A 17,463-nucleotide genomic window follows, 5' to 3' on the forward strand; every position below is an offset into this window, starting at 1 on the left:
AGAAGTAAACAAAGAAAAGAGAAAAAAGACATCCCCACTCAGAGTTGCATATTTACATTCTTCAAACTGTAGCGGTGAAAAATAATTCTATTAAGTGCAGGACATTCCTAGTGTTGCAGTAGTGACATTTTTAATAAGTTCTTCATGAAAACATTTCTTTTTGTCTTAACAGTGATGCATTCCATGACTACGTGAAAATTCTATTATCCCCTTCACTTGCAGCCAGTGGTTGAGTCCGGATTGAAAAGCTCCTTGTATAATGGAGGAAACAGTGTGTTCACTATATCTGGATGAGATTGCTTAAATACCTGTAGTTTCTCTCCGTGCAAGTTGCAAAGTGCAGTAATGGTTGGTATCTTGGCTATTAACTGTGAGACATTAAAATAAAAAGAATAGGAATAGGGAGGAAGCAAAATTAGTATAAATTACAGTTTCCAAAATGAACTATGTTAAACTAAAATCTTGCTGGGTAACTGAATGCAGTATTCTGAACTCCATCAAAATCTCATATCCAAGGGATCACACATTCACCTTACCATAAGAGACTAAAAATAATGGCCATGGAAATTTTAGCAAAGAGCAAAAAATGCATTTAGCAAAGAACTGCCCCCAGTGGTATTTTTTTAAGGCAGTCTCATTCTTGCTAGAGTACTAATTTAAAAATGCACTGACAAAAAATGGAGTAAGAGGAACCAGGGACAAGAGTAAAATGAGCCTTACTTCTCCTACACTTTGCAAGCACATAGTGTGCTACTATTAACTTACATAATTTATTATGGCAATACATGGAGAAATGTCTGACAAAAAAACAGTCACAATCAATGAGTGCTCAGCTCTTTAACAGTTCACCTTTGTCAAAGTCTCATCATCAAGGTGGTTCTTCTGGATCACATGTTGAAGTGCAAAGTAAATCTTTTCCTGAAGCTTCTGGACTTTCCTTGGCTCTATTAACCAGGCTCGATCTGAGAAAAAAGAAAGCAAGAGCTAAAGTCAAGAATGCACAGATGTATGACATGCTCATGGATGAACACAGTGTCTCAGACATTCACAGCAATCATAATTCCCATGAGGAAAGACTTAATGATAATTAAGACATGTTTTCAGAGGCAAACTGTCTCAATCCATTAAAGGATCACCTGAGAGTTTAATTAGGAGATATATGTTCACAGGAATGCATTGCTGGCTCTGCATTTCTTTGTTTAAACCATGATGTTGAAGATCAGAATAGAAATGAAAAAAAGGCCTAATCACTTTATTATTCTCTGCTGGTACAATCAGTGTTTTCCTAAGTTCATACTGGGTAGGTGAAAAACATGTCATATTATCTCAGTGTCTTAATACATAAATGATAAACATTGATCAAAACAGTTCTTTGAAAATAATAGAATATAATTATTTAAAAATTAAATTAAAATATATCTCATTATTTACTAGGCTAACATTTTGAGACCAAATATTATATTCTGAATAAAAAAAATGGCTTCCTTCAAAAGAATTTCTTTAATAATTCAAAAGAATTATGAGTTGTTGCAATGTCTTGAAATGCAAATTTCTCATTATTTAAAAATGTTCTCTCCTTAAACAACAGAAAATATAAGATCATCTGAGAGAACAAAAGTTACAGATATAGTTGTTCGGAAACTGTATGGCTTCTACTGAACTCAAACCCCAAGTGCAGAAGATCTTCCTTAAGATCTATATCCTCACAAGTCATAGCTTCTGGAGAAAGGGAAGCAGTAGACCTCAAGACAATCCCCAAGCCATTAATGCAGTGTGTTTACAGCATCATTATACCTTCTGTTTTCCCTATGCTGCAAACTTGTTTCTTCCTCTCCCCTCCCTCAATCCAAATCAATTCTTGGATATAGATTTTAACAAGGATAGAGATTTTTCAACAAGGAAATAAGAAAATCTATTTTATCAGAGGGCATGAATCTTCATGTACAAAGAGAAAAATGCAGGAGAATCCCTTGGACTTTCAGACCTCTTCCACCCACTCCCAGTCACTAAAATAATCCATAGAAATAATATAAGTTGACCATTTCAGTGAGCACAACAAGTCACAGAGGCTGGAGCTGAATAGTATTTCATCATAGGAGGAGCAGGATCCTGTAATCTGTCTGATTGTCTATGGAGAGGGGTGTATGGAAAGTGTCCACTGTCAAGTACTGTGAAAAAACCCAAACCCAAACCTCTAGGTATTTAACAGATGATAAGGAAAAGAAAATAATCTTCTTTCAAATCTTAGAGAATGATCCTCCTAGAAAATAAGTCACTGAATCCTGTGTAAGGAATGTCCATGGAAACAAAATAAACCATGAGTAAATGCAGCATCGAAACAAATAAGCACACAGGTTTAATCACTTACATAACACAAGAGTTGTTAAATTCATGACAAGAGCTAGTAGAAACATTTAAAATGGATATTAAGATCATCTCCTCATACGTGGTTTCTACCACTTGAAAACTATCTGCAAATTTGGCTGGAATTCCCCAGATCTCTCTAGTTATATTCACAAACGTGCAGGAAAAAGTTAAGAAATCACTGGCTACTCACACAGTATATAAGGAGCTGTGCTTCAATTCTGTACTTTTCCTTTGGGATTTTGAGGCTGGGCTGAAGAGCAGTGTATTAAGAAGATGAGGGACAACTTACAAGATTAGCTTTTGCAAAAAAGAAGATGAAAAAAAAGGAGCATGGCCAATCATAACTTAAGAGAGACTGGCACACAGGGGGCAACCAGGTTACTGTCTTATCACCTGACTTGCTATATTTGCAGGTAGAGATGCCCATGCAACCTCTGTTGGACTCCTTCTGCAGTATTTTAAACTTTGAAATCAGAAATCATGTTAAAGAATCACCTCAAAGCAGAGTTAGGCCCACACTAAAGAGGAAAATTTGGTTTTGTGCTCTGAATCAGATGCATCTAACACTAGGCTCTGCAACCTTAGCAATTGTATAAATGGATTCTTAGTTCTCCTTACTCATGGCGAACTGCTCTATTTCCTGTAAACTACTGAAACACATATTTAGCACTACCTATCAGGATGGTGGCTTCTGAAGAAAAGAAACTGGAATATGAATACTTCTCATATGGAATGTCTATGTAGCTACGTATATTAGAGTATGGAAGGGCTGAAGCAAGCAATTCTGTGAGGCAGTGTTTAATTTTAAAATTTTTACATATGTTCCCAAGATGAAACACTTTACTATGAAGAAACCGGAACATCTAGTGTGAAAGAAGTTATTTATTTCTCTATTGTTTTTCTGTTACCATTTTTAAAGAAAAGAAATGAAAAATTTCAAAGTCCATTCAACCTGTACTGATCTTCCATGTCTTCCCACTCTCCAACTTAGCAGCCCTGATGAAATGGGAATTGTTTGCACATGCTTCCATAGACCATCATTTCTTTCTTATTGCATCTTCTATGAATACAGATACACATGCTTACAGTCTACAGAAATAAGCTGTCAGCATGTGTCAAGCACTTTCAGGTTTTGCTGTTGTTGTTAAAGGAATAGAGATACTTTGCGTGTCTCCTCTTGCTTGTAAGTAGAAAAAAGCCAACTTGGATGTGAAATAGGGAATTGTGGATTATTAAAATGCCTCATTGGTAGCACCACCTTCAATCTGAAGCTTCATTAAAGTGAAAAAAATGCAACCTTGGAATTGCCACTGCTTATCTGTGCTACTTAGCAGAAATTGGAGACAGGCAGCTCTGAAAAGCTGTATCAGGAGTGATGTATATCAGGACTGAGATGCATTACTAGAGTTAATGGAGAAGCTTTTACAACACAAGCTTGAAATATGACTGGTTCAAAGTCAGTGCTGAGTTACTAGCTCTTTCAAGTATTACTACTGCAAGAAGTATAAATCAGAGTGGATACTCAGGCAATGTGAACTGCTGGCAGAATGCAAGAGATTTTGGTGCTTTGCAAACTAAAGGGACATATGCAGAACTGCAGAGCTGAGTCAGAATTTTGATGTTCATCTAATGCCTACCTGAAGCTGAGTGCATTTAATAGATTACTTGATCAAAATTCTATTAAAATCAATGGGAAATGTTCCATTACTTAAATAGGTTCTGCCCAAGACCTAAGGAACATGACACTCTTGAGAAGGTAAAACTTTTCTGTGAGTAGATTTTGTTGAACAGAGCTATAACTTATTCTCCTTTCCAAAGTTACCTTTAGAAACAAAAATATGACTTCTTTTCCATTTGGCTAGAAACTACATAACTGAATTCTCATTCTTCCTACAGATGAGATATCCCCATCTGATCCTAAGTGCTTTGAAGTCAGCTTTCAAATGGTCCTATTGTTTTTGCCTGTTCATCTAGGTCCTACTTTTCCTGTTCCTAAGAAAATAAACTGAAGAGTAAAAAAACCTCCAGCTGTTACAAAAGAGAAATACAGATCTGGCTTAGAAAAGATCCCACCATTGTCTTCCTGTTTCCTTTGGCTTTATAATGTGAAGTCATCAGGAAACACTGAAACCATATTTTGTGGTCTCTCTTCACATCTTACTGAAGTCCACATCCCAAATAAATGTCCAGATTGTCTTCAGCTTTGCACTGTGTCAAACTGCTGAACAGGACACTAATGATAACCAGGAGCAAGCACTAGCTGCTCTCTCTGTCATGGTCAAAACTTTGATCTTTTCAGATTGAGGGAAGGGCTGACACACAGGGACCTCTTAAGACACTGCTAGTCCCCAGTTCCAGAGGAAGTCGAGGCATCTGGGGGACAACACACAGGCTACTCTCCCCCTTGCATGCAGCAGGATACCTGAGGTGGAAATGGTGGCTGTTTGGAGGGTCTTCTCTGGAACATCCTGGCCTAAAACCATGAAGGGACACCAGCTCAACCATTTCACCTCTGAGCAGATGACCGCAAGAGCTGCTCAGAGGGAAAGTAAAAGAAGCAGAGTCCTTTCAGCAAGTGTCACTAATGATGAGAATGAACACGTTGACACCATCTGTGCTCGCCTAATTCTGCCTAACATAATCTGCACCACAGATGTGCAAAACAGCAAAGTGACCTAGAGGAAGTCTTTAGCAGAACAGGCTGGAAAAATAATTAATAATGTTGGGGTTTTTTTTTGGTTTTTTTTTTTTTGGTAAAGACCTTTCAAGAAGTTACTCTTAGTAGGAACTAGGAGTCTACCTCCCCTGGGGAAAGTTTAAACATTCCACATTAAACTGTGAGCTTATCTACTAGATCTACTTTCTGAGTCAATACAATCACAAAAGCTCTTTTCTGTGATCAGCCAGCACTCACTGAATGCTTGCTTGCCTCTGCAGGTTTATGTTATATGAATACATGAAAAGGTGCACATTGCCCTTGGAATTGCTACCTCTCATCTAGAGCTGAATTCAGACAGGATCTTATACAGATTTTTACTGCTCATAACTGTATACCCACAGAAAAAGACCACTATAGTAAGGGACTAAATAACCTTCTCGGGGTTGAGAGGCTTGAGCTCCCTGAAAATGCTAGGAGGAACATGTGCCTCCTTAAGTACCATGCTCCTCTATATGTGGTCTGGAGGAACACGAGCCTGTACTGTTTGTCCACACAATCTTCTTCCATGTGTTACCCTACACTTTGGACCTATTGCCAGTAAGTGTATTTCTTGACAGTTTACCAAATGAGAGTGAGGTATATTTGAGTAATTCAGGTACTCTCCCATTGCTTAATAAGTTCCTTAATATTGCTTAAAGCATCTTAAACACAGTTGTTTAAGTAGGTAGAAATACAGCTGGACAAGGATGAAAAAAGAAAACCCTTGTGGTGTTTGTAATGAAAAATTACCTGGTGATATCAGAACAGCAGATGAAAACAAGGCAATCTCCTCTTCAGTCAGCTGTAAGGAACATAAATTCTTTGCAAAGTCAAATGCTTCATTCACCAGATCATCAGAACCTATAGACCACATAGGACAAAATCAATGTCAGAATATCAAATTTTAAACCTGCCATAAAGTGGAATGTTTTGGTGAACAAAATAAGTTATGAGTGACTGTCTGTACTTCTAAAACAAGTGCCTTTCATCAGTTATGAAACTTCCAGCTATTTAAAAAATGCATCCCTAAAACATTCACCGAAGCACAAAAATATGAAGAATTAGGGGCATGATCTGTACAAAAATTGCACAAACATTTCTAAACTTCTAAGTATAAGAGGTATGAATGGCCAGTCCTCAATAATTTTCACATACATAATTTTATAAGTTAACACTACAAATATTTCTAAAAAATTGTAAAAACATTGTTAAAAAGAATTGTGGAAGACCAAAATAAATCAACTAATGCAAATATATGAATGCTTCAAACTTGTAAAGTAGTGTTAAACTTGCACTGTTACATTTACTCATATGCACATAATAAAAATATATACCTCTGCCATAAAAATCTATAAATCTATCATAAAAATATACATTTGAAGGAAATAAGTCTCTTTGAATTTGTTCCTGAATAGATTTCTGATAATGATCAGTGTTGTAGATGGACAAAAGACATCCATTTAGCTATCAACATTACAGTTAGCACTCAATATCATGTTAAGAATGAAACAACTGTTTCAGCACAAAAAATTGAATAAGCTTAAAAGTTTTAGGTAAAACAGCATTTTAAGTAAGTCTTTATGTTTTGTAGCACTTCATCATTTTAGTCTCCTCATTGCTGAGGCTAACATTGCCTTCACCACGATACAAGCAGTGGAAGTGATTTGGTATAGCAAGCATAACTGAACTGTAAAGGTAAACTGCTTGGCTCCTGACATAAACTCATGTTTTATCAAAACTTCAGATGGCAGAGTAAGAAGTCTGTCTGAAAAACTCTCATGCTGCTCTTTTTTCATTAGAGAATAACATCTATCACTGTTAGCAGCTAGTGCAGTCACCTTTATCTTTTTTAGTTTCCACCTAGAAATTTGGAGGTTGAAAATTCAGCATTTACTGTAGATTTCCTTGGGGGTCACTATTTTCAGAAATACAAATCTGTCATTATGTGGCTCGGTGTAGTTGGTTGAAAAGAAGAAGACCAACATACCCAAGGCTTTAAACATTTGTATCCCTCCATACTTTCCTTCAAACAGAACAGTATTATTGAGTGGGTTGAAGGCACGACACATTCTCACCAAAACCACTTCCAAACAGCCTATCAGATAGAAAAAAAAAAAGGAAAAAGACCACACATTACTGCAAGACATCAGAATACAAGAAATTTCAAGAAAATAATTAGGAAAACATCAATCATTATAAATATCAGAAGGGATAGATATTCTTTGAAGGCATCTAGATAATATGTCTCTGAATGAGAGAAAAAAAAATTTCTGTCTGCTTTGAGTATAGAAAGGGGTAGCTTCTGACCCAGTCTTTAGGTTGATTTTCCTCCTATCACAGTGAAATGATAGCCTGCATTTAATCTGAATTTTTTACCTGAGCAAATATTTTCAGTTTAAACCATTTCACCCTGAAAATTAAGTATTGTAGTGGGTCTGGGACGGTAGTGATTTTCCACAGCAGCTCCTGCAGTGCTGTGCTTACTGTTGATATCAATATTATGACTACCGCTTGCACAACATCGGGGCTGTCCCTCCAGCATTCCTTCCCCTACCTTCACCAATAGCTGTGAGTGGGCATGATCTTGGGAGGGACTATGGCCAGGACAGCTGACCCAGGCTGACCAAGGAGATATTCCATACCATATGACGTCAGCTCAGTAATATAAACTGGGGGAAAGGAGCAGGAAGGGAAGGCGAGATTCATTTCTGGCCTTCCCAAAGCAACCGCTACGCGTACTGCAGCCCTGCTTCTCGGGAGGTGGCCGGACATCGCTGCTGATGGGAAGTAGAGAGTAACAGCTTTATCTGCTTCTGCTTTGCTTCCCGCGCGCGGCTTTGCTGCTTATTTATTAAACTGCTTTAATCGCAACCCACGAGATTCCCATCTTGCTCAAACTATCACAAGTATCTATTGAGACTCCTTTGTAATAATTAAACTTAAAAAAAAAAATTAAAAAATCAGCTTCATTCAATGTATACATGAATCCTGACTTCACTTGGCTGGAGGAGGAGGGCATCTCAAAGTGGTTTTAGAGAGAAAAGTTACGGTAATGTTGAGAACATCTATAAATTGAGTGTCATTTTTGCTTCCATTGTATTTGTTTCAGGCTGGCAAATAGCCAAAGGAACACTTGGGTTTTTTTTTTTTCTCCTTACCTTTCCCTATTATTTCCTAACTGCAGAAACATAATGTTTGGGAAAATTAAGGGAAAAATTTTAAGCATCCCTTAACTAAATCCAAATCTCCTGTAAGAGCAACTCTGAAAATGAGCATTCTTTTACAGACAAGCTCTTGAGTGAAAAGTTCTGATTTTCTAACTTCTGCTCAGGATTAAGAGCAGAACAGAAAATAAAGCCTGAAGAATATACAAGCTGAAGCTAAACAGAGATGTCCGACAGTATAGTCGAATATATCTCTTGCTGAAGGTGCAGTTGTGTTAGCTTTACCAGTTGAATGAAGGAAGTTACTTGGGGTGCACTGGCATCTGCAGAAATTTTGAAATTAGTATGAGCTTTAAAAAAATAGTTCTTATGCTATGATTGTTTTTCTTGGAGATTACCTGTGTATTCCCAGGGCCTCTGTATCCTTTCTCTTCCCACCCATGCTCATTGTCTCAGTCCAGACCCATACCCAGCCATAGCCTTGCGTACAGAGCCCTGAATCACACTGGCTTTCAGCTTTAATGAAGAGCTGTCTCTTGAAATAGGAAGAACTTCCTATGCTTTAACGAGCTGCCTTGCACAGCATCCTGCCTTTTACATGTGAAGAAAGCAAAAAACTGATATGACAGGGTAAATGCAGTTAATTACTCACTGCAGTTCACTTGGTTATACCATTTTGTCCTCCTGAGTTTGGTGGTGTTACTACATAGTCACGATAAATCTTGTCATGATTCTTCCAGAGGACAGAAATTACTGAGTCCCATGACAGGGAAGGAAAACCTTTTACCCCTTGCCCTTATGCACACACATGCAGGCATGCAGAGAGAGCACGGTGGGAGCACACTGCCATAATCCACTCTCATTTATTCTGAAACCAACTGGCACCAGCAGGGATTTTCCCTCCTGAGCACTGGCTGGAGGGTATTTCTGTAGTCTCATTAAAAAGATTAGAGATGACCACAGAGGCAGGCCCTGGTGAGCCTGCGTTCATTTTGCTAATGACAAGTGGGGATTTTATAGAGTGGCAGATGACTGATTCAACCAGCTCAATTCACAGGGTCCTTCCACCACATGTCAGGTTGGAGACAGCAGTTTCTGCGACAATTTTGTGTGTGCTTGTACTTAACAATGACAACTGACTGTATAGGGAAGGGGATCAGAAGGCAGTAACATGATTAATGTAGCAAAACACAGAGGGTTAACGTAGCTAATGAAACAGACTGAAATAAGGGCTTCTCCAAAATGAAAATGATTTGCAGAATGAGACAACAGAGTAAATTTCTAATGTGCTGAGTGCAAAACAGTCTCAAACCTCTGTTGTTTACCCACCTGACTTAAGGAGAAGAATTTGGTCATTCTGGCAAAGCTCCATGAAGCCTGTTATGCGCTTCGCAAACTCCACCACGTACTGAATAGCATGAGTGATCTGAATGGCACATTGCTGCCACAGAGCTTCTCTGGTCTTCCAGGAAAACACACATGGAAAAGCAAAGCAGTGAGCAAATGGGTTCATCAGTACATACAGTTCTTCAGATAGCCTTGTAGAAAGGCACATTCCTCAGGCTTCACCCTGATCCCCAGGCAGAGCTAGCAGCATCTCTGCCTCTCAACGTATCCAACACTTTTCTTTAGAAGGCTGTTTTCGCAAGACCATTGCTCCAGTGATCTAAACTCTGGCATTGAGTCTTCAAAGAGAGAATGAATGGTCCAGTGCTAAAATGTGATTCTAATATTGGTTTTGTGTAAGACAGACAAACAGCAGCATGAACAGTGCAAACATCCCAGGATACTCTTAGGGGAGAAGGGGCCCAGTGTTATTAAGTTCTCCAACAGAATATTTTTACCAGGTTGACATCTCAAGTAGTATATAATTAAAATTAGGCATTAAAATTTTGTTTCCTAGATTATAATTTTCCTTGCACACACAAATGTGCAAATGTAAATGGATGCTCTTGGTTCACATGCCACAGCTCTGCAAGCGGTCGTATGTTTTTATTCTTGCTAGTACCATGTAGCTCCTTAGTTTTCAAAGAACAAGCTGGAGTCTCTTCTGTCTCTTGTGTAACCAACTAACGTACTTAGTGAAATCTGGCTGAAGAATCATTGCTAGTTGATGCCAGTGCAAAGATTTCTGTTGACTGGACTACATCTGAAGAGGTACCAATGGGAAACAGTCTGAACTTGACTTGAGAACCACAGAGGTGGAACAAGAAAGGAAGTGTAATGAGAACAACTTCAATTTAAGGAGTACTTTCAGTCTGTCATTCTCTGCTGTCTATAAGTGACAGGTATTTGTCATCCATATAATAAGGGGATGTGCCTTCTAAATGATAAGGAAACAAAGTTTGGTTATTTTCTTAAAATCCTTAAAAAAGAGGATCAAAGTCACCCAGAATCACAGAGTGGTAGAGGTTAGAAGGGGCCTTTAGAGATCATCTAGTCCAAGCCTCCTGCTAAAGCAAATTAATCTAGATCAAGTCAACTGAATTTATCATGAAATTCAGACCTGTGGTATCAAACAAAGCATGGAAAGATGGATTCCATAACAAGACCTAAGTTTTGACATTAGCAAGCATCCTAACATCCTGGAAAGCTGCTGAGTGTTTTTATGAAGTGTCTGTGCTTTGCTTTCAGCAACCAGCTGCTCAAAGACATTTAAAAGCATATTTCAACCTGTGTGAAACGTACCAGCATATCCTTGCCAAATACATTACGCTGTTAACAAATCAAAAAAAGCAGAAGAAAAAGAATAGTACATGACTGTACCTTGCTCTGGTAAACTTTAATTTCTTCATATGTGTGTGTCTGCCACGCTAGCTGGTGTAGTTCCTCCATTGTATATTGACACGTCTCCAAGTGAGATTTAATGATATTCTGTGCAATTCGATCTGTGAAGAGAAAGAAAATAAATAGACTTGATGAAAAAAGTGAACAGTGATTTGCAGTAGCAAAATATTGAAAACATTAAAATTGTTGGAAAATACAGATTTTAAAAAAAATCTTTCCAATGCTGCCTTTTATTTTTTTATTTCTGAAGTTGACTGTTGCAAAATGTTTCACTATTCAAGCCAAAGCCAAACCATACTTGATAAATGGTGGATGTACATGTGAAAATAACAATGAAGCTTGTGAAGTTATTCAGGCTTTTTCATTCTGGAAGTGAATTTTTGGGTTTTTTTTCTGTGTGTTAAAATAGATTTTGTTTGGAGATACTGATTATGTGATCACTTCTACCTATCGCAAGCAATTACCTTGAGATGATTTGTATCAGAGAAACAGGAAACTTGTCTCATCTTTTTTCTTGAGTTAGTTTTCAGCTGATTCAGTTTCTGATTTAGCTTGAAGAAAATGAACACAGAGACTAGTACTACCAAACTGTGAAAGCTAGAAGTAGTATCCTGGGTTTTAGGAGAAGCAGTGGAGGGAATTGGTCTTGCATATAGGATTAAGTTACTTTATTTTGAAACTGTAGCCTTAGAAACTACTGGATAATATGGAAAGCAGGAGCAGTCAGTGCTAGCCTGAGATCCCACTGAAACTAAGAGTAAACTTCTCAGGGAGGTATTTTAAAGTAGATCTTTGACCTTTAAGCCACTTGAGTGGATTAAAAAGATTTTCACAAAATCTTCCAGCAAGATTTCATTAGCACTAGAAGTTGAAATGTCTTGATAAAACATGGGATGATTGCTTATTTTGTAGCTCTGGGACCTATATGTGTAATGAAGCTCAGTGCTTCAGCCTGAAGACATTGCTTAATCTTTTAAACAATGGAGCAAAGTCCAAGTTACAGAACTGAACTGAAGCTCTTGTGGCAGAACAGGTACTTCACAGAAAAGAATGTTTTAGCCAAACTTGAGCATGGAAAGTAGAAAGATCTAGAAATGTCATCATTTACCCATTCATATCCTCTAAAGTTTGCCCAGGGAGAGGATCTGATGCTTGGAGTCCCAGAATGTTGACAGAATCTAAAAACATCAGCAAGAATAAAAGCTGAAAATACACTCCCTGCAATCACTCCTATAGAAGTTTCACTTAAAGAAAAGGTGCCTGCATTACTGCCACGGTAATAAGCTGAGGCTCAGTGGAATGGTACTGAAGAAATACAAAATAGTTCCAGGTTTTTGAAGGATCAATAAAACCTGCTCAATTCTATCTTTACAGATATCCCTTTAAAGGTCAATACTATATTTAGGTTTCCTAAAGGAAGAATTGACTCAGGCATAAAGATAACTAAAAGGGTGTATTAGTGAGTATAGGGAACCACCCATCATTCTTTTTATGGAAAGCTGGAAGCAAGTCTTAACCCATGATGGTAAAGTGTTACTTTTTTATAGTAAAAACCTAGCAGATAAAGAATAAAGGGATGATATAGAATGGATGATGGAATAAAGGAATGATGAATAGAAACAGATTTTTTTAAAGGATTAACAAAGATTTGTTTGCTTTTCTTTAATCAATAAATTCTGCCAAACTCCAGCCTTTTTACCACCCACGTTTTTCTATTTACAGTTTTAATCACATTGTCTTTCTGGAAACAGCCATGGTAAGATGGCTAAGGTACTTCTGCGGTAAGATTAAATCTGACCACAGAAGTTAAGCTCAAACTGTAGGTTTTGTGACTTAGATTCCTGGAAAGATTTAATCAGAGAGAACTGAGGCATGGTCTGAGGAACACTTAGGTCTTGTATCCAAGACACCCCTGAAAGAAGTAGTATTTCAACTTGTGTTACAGTTCCATAGCCTGAACAGTGAGGGATTTTGCACACTGCAGCCATTAGCTAGTCTTTTTCCCTTTGGTGGTTCCTAGCACAGCTCTCTTAGCCTCACCACTTATTACAAAAACTGGAACTAGTCACACTCTTGACATAAAGTGCCTATAATAAATACCTCAAACACTTTAATATTACTGTGTAAATAGTCTTTGAATCAGATAAGGTGACCTGATGTCAACAGTCTGAAAATAATATCTTTTCATTTCACTGATCTCAAAATATTCTTGATTAGCAGCTCTACATTACTGCAAAGATCATCAGTTCCACTCCTTTTCCTACCGTTTATGTATTTGCCGTAGGACTGAAGAGCTGACAAGCTCTTGAGGGTTTTGTAGGGATGGAATACTGTGTTTTGCCCCCATATACCTTCTCCTTATGTACTTGTGCTTATGTTGAGCTGACATTAAAACCCATTTAGATGTCTGAAGGCCTAGGGCAATCGCAGCAAGCAGCAGCTCCAAATGCTGAGATCCAAAGAGGAATCAGGTGCAAGCCAGGCTTGAAACTCTTGTGCTGCAGGCTAGGCAAGGCTGAGTGCGTGATGGAAAGGGTACACTGGGTCTCAGGGGAGGAAGTGACTGCTCATTCAGCGTAAGCAGCAGAGAAGGCTGCTTGCCTACACTCTACGCTGGAGTTCTTGGCAGGAGCTTTATGCAAATATAGCACACATGGGGCATGCAGAGCTGACATAATGCACAAAGTAGAAGAAGAATAAACTTGTCTTGACTTCTTAAACGGTCCAGCAACAGAAGATCCAATGTAGAGTGAAGTACACCACTCTGAAAGGGTTTCAAAGACAAAAATATTTTTTCATCCATTTTCAGATTTTAACACCTTTTCACACCTTTTAGTACCTGGAATAAATGCACATCTTGGCAAATCCCATGCAGAAAGAATTTCCTAAACCACTCTGAATAACATTCTGACATCTAACATAAACTTTGGATACTGTGCTGTACCCAAAATAAGATACATTCCTACTACACCTATCAGCAATGAAGAACAGTTGGCGACTAAATCCAACAGATTAATTCTTTTACTTGAGCTAGAAAGAAAGAGGTAATGAGGAAAGAAAGTAAACATCTTCAAACAGTGGGAAGAGGGCTGTTGCCTTGATGAGGAGGCTGTGGTCTCAGTCCTATGGAGGTACTCTGCTGGGATGATGCTGAAAAACTATGTCCCCCTGTTTTCCAGGTTAGATGAGACCACCACAGTTCCTCCATGCATCGGATCTTAACTTTTCATAGAATCATAGAATGGTAGGGGTTGGAAGGGACTTTTAGAGATCACCTAGTCCAACTCCAATGCAGAAGCAGGTTCACCTAGATCAGGTCACTTAGGACTTGACTTTACTTTGTTTTCAAAAATCTTGAGCCAGAGATTTTAAGGGTCCCATCACTCTAAGAACTTGCATGGATACAACTAGGAATCCTGTTTGGATGGGCTGCGAGAACTATAAAAGACAACTCCATTTCTGAGACCATAATATGAACCGTATTTCTGCTTGAAATATTAGATTCCATTTCACAGCAATCACAGCAGGTTTGCAAGGTCTGCTTTATGAAAAGGAAAACAAATGAGATGATGCTAACCATTCAGGTGTGGGAATCAAAGTGGGCATAATTTTCTTTTACAGGTACCAACTGCTGCAATTGTTGAAATGAAAATTCATAATTCCTCCTGAAAGAATTACTAGGCCTGCATAACAGTACACTAGCAGCATTATAATAAATAAAGCTGCAAACTGCAGGATTTGCAAAGTTTATCTGCCATAATATGTAAACACAAATGTAGGCTAGGAGCTTCACTCTTCTTTTGTTTATATACTGGATCTATTATATTAGAGATATATGTCCTAACATGCATCATCATCACTTGATACTACATGATACCACTGGCAATCTGAAAGACAGAATATCTTGGCAGATTGACTCTGTCTTGGAAATGTGGCCCTCAGAAAATAACATGTCTCCAGTGTCTGACTTTCAGCATGACATGGATGCATTTATGTTAGATAGCTTTGTTCTAAACTTGAAGACTTCTAAGTATTAATACCCTGAATACCTTTTTTGCATGGAAAGCAGATGTCATATTTCATTAAAAAACCAAAAAACATATTGGCTTTCAGAGAGATCAAATAGAAACAACACACTCAATCAAGAAAACAGTCAACAGTTGCAACCAATATGAGGTCTTGAAAAACTAGAAACAAGATATATCCTGGAATAACGACTTGTATTGAATTTCCATCCTGCAAACATCTGACTCTTTTTCTATAACGGCCACCTATTCTAGCTGTAAAGTCTTGTCCATTCTTAGGGGTAACAAGAATATCAATTGGCGCTGCTGGAGAGCAAAAGCTCTAGAAGTGATGCTGGCCTCAGTGCTCTGCATATGCTGGGAACACTGCCCCTCCTGCAGCAGCAGCTCGAGTACTGCTGGTGGGGCTTTGGAATTTGCCAGCTGGATGGGGAGATGAATTAATTGGGCTTTTGCAATGCAGCAGTGTGAAAAAACCAAAAAGTTAAAGGCATACTAGGAGACACTGAGAAGCTGAAAACTGTATGTCAGTAAGATAAAGGATTATCTTTCAAAAAATATTCGTTTTCATTCAGAGAAAAAAAGTCGATTTCTTGAAATAAATGCTGTGAGAGTGTACACAACTTTATGGTTCGTGACAGGCAACTTGTCAGACAAGATGGCCTCAATGCCTGTGACTAGATGAAGCAACAAAAATGTAACAGAAGGATATACGTGTACTGTGGGTGAAATAAAGGCGGCACAATGTGCAGGGAAGCAAGGTAACAGAACAAATAAACATCTACAGGATGTACTCCTGGGCTTGTGGCTCAGTGGTTACAAATTAGATTGTTGACGCCAATACCTGAAAGAGGCATGTGCAAATATTGATGGAAACTGTCTTGAAGCATAAAAAGGGATCTCATTGGGGCTAACAGAGTTAAATGAAGCTATCAAGGAACTGCAGCATCTGAAGTGTGGATGTGGAATGTAGGACATAGAGACGAGGAAGACCGTAAGAGATCAATGCTGTTTTAGCAAAAGAGATAGCACTTAAATTTGGCCTGGCCTATGAAAAACTACAGAGAGGTGTCAGAAAACTACAGACGTGTCAAACACTATTTGCCATTACTGCTTTGACCTCTCATCCCCCATACCTGGCTGGGCAAAGAGGCTCCCTCAATGTGTATGAAGTGCGAGTCTGCTCAGGCCAGTGGATCAGCAGCCACTGTCTTCTGAGGGGATTATCGGCCTGGGTCATGGCTTCTGCCTTTCTCTGAGGTTGTCTGTCACCTTCATCTGCTGAACCGCCTCTTTTCCAAAGCTTGTTGGGAATCCAAGTGCCTCAGATTTCACCTTCCCTTCAGCAAAGCTGGACAGTAGCTGAAGTATTGGACAGTTCTGACAGAAGGCCTGGGCACACAGTGACTATTCTGTCAGCAAAGTAGGCCAAATGGATGTATTGCAAAGGAAGAGGAAGAGAGCACAAGCTGTACACTTCTCACATAGTCTTGGGACTACAGCTCAAAACTTCCAGAACAGCAAATGACCTTTTCTGTTTCCAGTTTTGGCTATTCTGCTGGGCTCTTATTTGTTTTATTTTATTTTTTTAATTTCTTTTTTTTGCCCCCTACTGTAATTTCTTATTTTAGATTTCAGTAGACACCTCACAAAAAGCACTCTCCAAAGGTTATGATAGCTCAAATATATACTTCACCAGTGAGCTGGAAGCTGCTGAAGTCCTGAGTACATACAGAAAACTGAACATTGCAACCTAGATATAAATCAGCACAGATCTGCAGGGGTCTATCATCAATTGATGAGTCAGTCCAACTTTTTTCAGACAATTCCTTGTAATATTCAGAGATCTCAAACTACAATACTGAGGAAAAACTCCAACTTGGGGTCAAGTACAATGCGGACAGAGATGAGTGTAATAATGTCATGAACTGCATACAACATTCACCAGTTGTGAATTTGGTCTGCTAAGTGGAAATTATCCACAGTACTCAGCAGTGTCTTGTTTCCTACAGGCTCTTTAGTTCTTTCATTTGTCTCTCTTTTCTCAGGAGAGATTCTAGTTTTTCTCAGCACTCCCTTCTTTTGCACTGGGAACTGAAGAACTTTGAAGTGTGCCTTCTAAAACACTGATAATCATCCTCAATTAAAATGAATAATGAATTTTTAATTTGCCACTTACCCTTAGGATCCAGTTGAGTAGCTAAGAGCACATCTCAGCTTATATCCTAAGTTGAGCTCTCACAGGGATCCACTTTGAATTAATGCTGTAGTAACACCATAGCTTTGGCTGGCTGCTGTAACCAGTTTGCATGCACACCAGTTTGTACAACTATCAAAACTCCAGCTAGACATTCTAAATAAAACCTCTGTTCTTGGACCCAAAATAATGCCAAGCTAGTATCAGGTCAACACTCTTCTGTAC

At 38.5% G+C, this 17,463-nt stretch overlaps 1 protein-coding gene across 1 annotated transcript in view; it reads right to left on the minus strand.

The window, feature by feature from the left end:
* Positions 1-212: 212 nt before the first annotated feature.
* RORB (RAR related orphan receptor B) overlaps positions 213-17,463 on the minus strand; it is a 57,065-nt gene continuing 39,814 nt past the window's right edge. The window contains exons 5-10 of the mRNA XM_010200906.2: positions 10,996-11,117; positions 9,559-9,691; positions 7,053-7,160; positions 5,816-5,926; positions 850-962; positions 213-368 (exon numbers count right to left, since the gene is read on the minus strand). Coding sequence (XP_010199208.1) covers positions 213-368; positions 850-962; positions 5,816-5,926; positions 7,053-7,160; positions 9,559-9,691; positions 10,996-11,117 — 743 coding nt within the window. The remainder of the gene's footprint in view (positions 369-849; positions 963-5,815; positions 5,927-7,052; positions 7,161-9,558; positions 9,692-10,995; positions 11,118-17,463) is intronic.

The sequence above is a fragment of the Colius striatus genome, chromosome Z (assembly GCF_028858725.1).
Source record: "Colius striatus isolate bColStr4 chromosome Z, bColStr4.1.hap1, whole genome shotgun sequence".
Classification (NCBI taxonomy): domain Eukaryota; kingdom Metazoa; phylum Chordata; class Aves; order Coliiformes; family Coliidae; genus Colius; species Colius striatus.